This window comes from Aegilops tauschii, chromosome 6, assembly GCF_002575655.3.
Source record: "Aegilops tauschii subsp. strangulata cultivar AL8/78 chromosome 6, Aet v6.0, whole genome shotgun sequence".
Taxonomy (NCBI): domain Eukaryota; kingdom Viridiplantae; phylum Streptophyta; class Magnoliopsida; order Poales; family Poaceae; genus Aegilops; species Aegilops tauschii.
The window spans coordinates 121953872-121959076 of NC_053040.3; the positions used below are offsets into that span (position 1 = coordinate 121953872).

Consider the following 5205-nt stretch of genomic DNA (forward strand, 5'->3'; position numbering starts at 1 on the left):
ATAAATCACAAGTTAAAAAAGTACTTATATTATGGGACGGAGGGAGTAGGAAATAAAGAAAACAAAGATGATGGCAACCGTGAGATAATCACATTTTGGCAGTAAATCCCATCCTTTGTCTCCTGTCTCGTCCGCAGAGTAAAATGCAAACGAACGTGGCAGACCACACTGCACGCCCACCCGGTCACCCGGTAAACCGCCGACCTGACTGGCCCCGAAACGCCGCCGCACAACCGCAAATCACCACCACCCCTCGAAGCGATTTCAAATTTCGAACCCGGTAACCGGCCCCGCACGCTCCCCTCCGCCCACGCCTTCCCAAATAAAACTCCGCTCACCCACGCCCCCCACTCCCCACAGATCCGCGCCTCCACTCCCCCTCCCCCTTCCTCCTCCCCTCCAAAACCTCGCCGGAACCCTACCCCTCCCCCGTCGCCGCCATGAGGGAAATCCTCCACATCCAGGGCGGCCAGTGCGGCAACCAGATCGGGGCCAAGTTCTGGGAGGTGATCTGCGACGAGCACGGCATCGACCAGACCGGCAAGTACGCCGGCGACTCCGACCTCCAGCTCGAGCGCATCAACGTCTACTACAACGAGGCCAGCGGCGGCCGCTTCGTGCCCCGCGCCGTCCTCATGGACCTCGAGCCGGGGACCATGGACTCCCTCCGCTCGGGGCCCTACGGCCAGATCTTCCGCCCCGACAACTTCGTCTTCGGCCAGTCCGGCGCCGGCAACAACTGGGCCAAGGGCCACTACACCGAGGGCGCCGAGCTCATCGACTCCGTCCTCGACGTCGTCCGCAAGGAGGCCGAGAACTGTGACTGCCTGCAAGGTATACCCTCCTCCGCCTGGATCTGGACTTTTTCCTTCTTCCCGAAATGGATCTCGAATGATTTTGGGGCGTGTGGATCTGCTGCCCTTCTTCTGTGTTAAAGCGACCTGTTAGAATGCTATTACGATTACTGGGTTCTCCGCTCGTAGATCTGGCCGTTTGCTCCCTTTGCGCAGGAGGTGGTTCGCGTGGTTCCGAACCTGTAGATCTGACTTCCAGCACTCACCCGATCAGGATACACTGTCCATTATGCTTGTCTACTTGACAGGAGAGGCGTTTTGGATGGTTTATGTGGATCTAATCGCGGAGATCACAGAATAGCAGCATGGATTCGATATATGTCTGCTCCGTTGTTGTTTCCTCGTGTATGATAGATCAACTGCATTCCGTCGGCCTTCTACCTGTATGATAGATCCATTGCATTCAAGTTGTTTTTCACGTATGAGGTCCCAGTGCATTCATCTGGTTGCATACTTATGTGTGAATTCTATGTTTATAAGTAGTAGCTTTCCACTCTCTACTACTCTGCTGAGTAAAGTATGCTAGTAAATTCTCAAAAGAGGTTCAAAGCATCGGTAGAGTAGCATGTCTGATGCTGATTTCTCAAGCACCAGTGAGCATGCTTAGTGATGTGTGTGGATCAAAGCATCAGTAGAGTAGCATGCTTGATGTTGATTTCCCAAGCACCAGTGAGCCTGCTTAGTGATGTGTGTGTAGCAAAGCATCGGTCGATTAGCATGCCTGATGTTGATTTCTCAAGCACCAGTGCCTATGATTCTGCTTGATGTATTCATTATGTTCAAGTTTGCTCTATGTGTGTGGATTGCTGACCATTACAAAACATAACACTACTGTAGTTATCCGGTCACCTGTTTATTCTAGTGTAAACTGAAATGAGATCCAAATTAACCTATGTTTTTCATCTACCACAGGATTTCAAGTTTGCCACTCTCTGGGAGGAGGAACTGGTTCTGGTATGGGTACACTGCTCATCTCCAAGATCAGGGAGGAGTACCCAGATAGGATGATGTTGACATTCTCAGTCTTCCCATCACCGAAGGTGTCTGACACTGTGGTGGAACCTTACAATGCTACGCTCTCTGTACACCAACTTGTTGAGAATGCTGATGAGTGCATGGTGCTTGACAATGAGGCTCTCTACGACATCTGCTTCCGCACTCTGAAGCTTGCTACACCCACATGTAAGTTTGAACGTACTGTGATTAGTCTTCTGTGCTCAGTTCCCATATTCTTGCACCAGTAATTACAAATACAACATACCGCTCTACAGCTATCACCAATCAGACAACATGATACTAATCTACAGTCATCTATATAACGTTGTTCTTGTTTTCCGGTGGTGATATGGCTGACACTTGTGTTCTACTGTGGTTTTGATACTTGCATGAATTATCGATTTCACATGTAGTAGTGCTACCTGCATGATCTGGTGATCTAAAAGACTGAAATGAATATTGGCATTCTTTTCGCTAGTAAATGTTGTTAACTCTCATTTCTATCTGGCATCTGTATAAGCATTCTTCTCACTCTGTTTTTTTCTTTCATTTTTCAGTTGGTGATCTGAACCATCTTATATCTGCAACAATGAGCGGTGTCACTTGCTGCCTCCGCTTCCCCGGTCAGCTGAACTCCGACCTCCGGAAACTCGCAGTCAACTTGATCCCGTTCCCTCGCCTCCATTTCTTCATGGTTGGCTTTGCACCACTGACCTCAAGGGGTTCTCAGCAGTACCGTGCCCTCACTGTTCCTGAGTTGACCCAGCAGATGTGGGACTCAAAGAACATGATGTGTGCTGCTGACCCGCGGCACGGCCGCTACCTCACAGCCTCTGCCATGTTCCGTGGGAAGATGAGCACCAAGGAGGTTGACGAGCAGATGCTGAACGTCCAGAACAAGAACTCATCATACTTTGTGGAGTGGATACCCAACAATGTGAAGTCAAGCGTGTGTGACATCCCTCCCACAGGCCTGTCAATGTCGTCCACCTTTGTCGGCAACTCCACCTCCATCCAGGAGATGTTCCGCCGTGTGAGCGAGCAGTTCACTGCCATGTTCAGGAGGAAGGCTTTCTTGCACTGGTACACCGGGGAGGGCATGGATGAGATGGAGTTCACCGAGGCGGAGAGCAACATGAACGATCTGGTCGCTGAGTACCAGCAGTACCAGGATGCCACAGCCGACGAGGAGGAAGAGTATGACGAGGAGGAGGAAGAGGAGGCTGCCTAAGCCACCTGACCTCATATGGTCATCCTGCTGTCTGTTAGATATGCCTTGTGTTTACTATTGCTGTCGATTTGGTGGTGCTTGTGGTGCGGATAGATCTTTAGGTGGTTGGTAACACTTATAGATGCTTTTGCTGCTTCGGCGAATCGATATTTTTTGAACTGTTTTTTTTTTGTATGTTGATGGTGGTTTTATGCGAACTGTGATATTAGCGTAACTGTGGGCTTGATACCCGTAAATTTGGCAACTATATTTTGTGTCTGTTTTCTGTGCATTTTGGCTCATGATTTCTGAAATTTGACCTATTGTTGCTGCAAATTTTCGCAGCTATATGCTCCAACATTTCAAAAAGAGAAGTCGTATACTCCGAGCACTAGTTGATTGTATGTTCTTGGGGTTTCATCCTGTGTGAGCAATCCAAGTATCTCAGTATGTACACTGGTTTACTACAGACGGTTGGATGTGCCTCGCTTCTGTCACCCCGATGTTGTTTCACTGGAAAAGTCCCTCGGCTCGTTTAACTCTCTGGTTGGATGGTTTGGTTATGTTGGTTGGATTATGCTTGGTGGCTTTATTTATAAAGTTGGGCGTATGCCTTTTCTCTAAAAAAAATCCCTTGGCTACACCAAATGATATTGTGAAAATAAACTATGGGTTGCTCTGGCATTGAACCCCAGGGTTTCAGCCCCACTGGCTATTCATCCCAGCCATTGAACTTTTGGGAGATTTTTCCAAATAGTCATAGCAGTTTAGTTAGTTTGGGGCCCTCTTTGGTTCAATGTATTCCCTCCGTTTCAAAATAGATGACTCAACTTTATACTAACTTTCTACTAACTTTAGAAAATTAGTACAAAGTTGAGTTATCTATTTTGAAACGGAGAAAGTAATTTACAAGAATTTTGGGCCTGTTCGGTTTGTCGGATTAGAACCATAAGAGTTTACCCCTTTACCCGCCTTACATACAATTAGAAGGCAATAGAACATTTCTTTTGTTTCACGATTACTATAACAAGCACTTGTAGCACGTGGAGATTTTTTGAAAAATCCGAACTTTGTAAAGTTTACCCGTTTTTCTCGTGGTGCAAGTGCAGCCACGCAACTTTTATATACTCCCTCCGTTTCACAATGTAGCACGTGTAGATTTTTAAAAAAATCCGAACTTTGTAAAGTTTGACTTATTTTTGTGTGTTTGGCTCACATCAACGGATTGCCAGCCACAAGGGTTCAAGTCCCAGTACCCGCATTTTATTTCTTTATTTCAGGATTTCCGGCGACGCACGTTCAATGGGAGAGGACGTTTTCATCCACTACGAGGCGCATATGGTGACTTCATCAACCTCACGATGATATGCCAGCTTAATCTTTCGGAGGTGCTCATAGCTGTAGGGTGTACTTATGTGTAGAAGTGAGTGTATGCATCTACACTGTGCTAAAAAACATACGAGCGCTTGCGTGTGTACTGCGCTAAAAAACATGTTCCATCATGAACCTTCACAAAAGAAATGTATTGTTTCAGAAATTTTCACACTTAAAATGATGTTTTTTGAAATTTTCGTATTCATGTGAGCTCTTGCAGCAATTTCTGTATTGTTTCTGCCTTTTTGTAATCTGTAAATGAAAGAGAATGTTTTAAGGGGAAGTCATTCTTTTTTTTTTGGAGCTGAACTCGGTTTAAGGCCCAATAGCGGTTCCTTAGAAATGGGCAGCTGCTTTGTCTCGTGGGCGCGACTACGGAGAACAACTAATTAACGAGCGCTTCTTCGGAAGCCTCACAACGGTCTGCGCCACTTGGCGCGCTTCCAGCCGCCCGTCACGTGTTGCGCTCTGGACGCTCCATTTGGATTTTGATTTTTCTTATTTTCCGCACGCGTTTTCGGCTTTTAAATGGTTTTTTGGTTTTTTTCGACGTTCTGGTTTTCCACCAGTCTTCCTGAACTTTTGGACCAAAAAAATTTTTTTTGCACGAAAAAACACAATTATTTTTCCTTTCGTGAGAGTCACTGTTTTCCTTCTGCGAGAGGCACGGTTTTACTTTCGCGAGAGTCAGCCGTGCCTCTCGGAAACGAAAAAAACGCATTTTCTGTTTTTTTTCCTTCGCGAGAGGCACGATTGTGCTTTCACGAAAGG

The 5205-nt window shown here is 46.8% G+C and overlaps 1 protein-coding gene across 1 annotated transcript; it reads left to right on the forward strand.

Moving 5' to 3' along the window:
* Nucleotides 1-260: 260 nt before the first annotated feature.
* Nucleotides 261-3328, forward strand: LOC109735803 (tubulin beta-3 chain). Its single transcript, XM_020295003.4, has 3 exons — nt 261-834; nt 1767-2036; nt 2408-3328. Exons 1-3 carry the CDS (start codon nt 441-443, stop codon nt 3079-3081), a joined length of 1338 nt encoding a protein of 445 aa, XP_020150592.1. The 5' UTR covers nt 261-440; the 3' UTR covers nt 3082-3328.
* The last annotated feature ends 1877 nt before the right edge of the window (nt 3329-5205 follow it).

What these genes read in the sequence shown, in the direction of transcription:
- LOC109735803 (XM_020295003.4), top strand. Translation starts at nt 441, where the DNA reads ATGAGGGAAATCCTCCACATCCAGGGCGGCCAGTGCGGCAACCAGATC. An exon ending in GAACTGTGACTGCCTGCAAG is followed by an intron (nt 835 to 1,766) that starts GTATACCCTCCT and finishes CATCTACCACAG; the next exon opens with GATTTCAAGTTTGCCACTCT. An exon ending in GAAGCTTGCTACACCCACAT is followed by an intron (nt 2,037 to 2,407) that starts GTAAGTTTGAAC and finishes TTCATTTTTCAG; the next exon opens with TTGGTGATCTGAACCATCTT.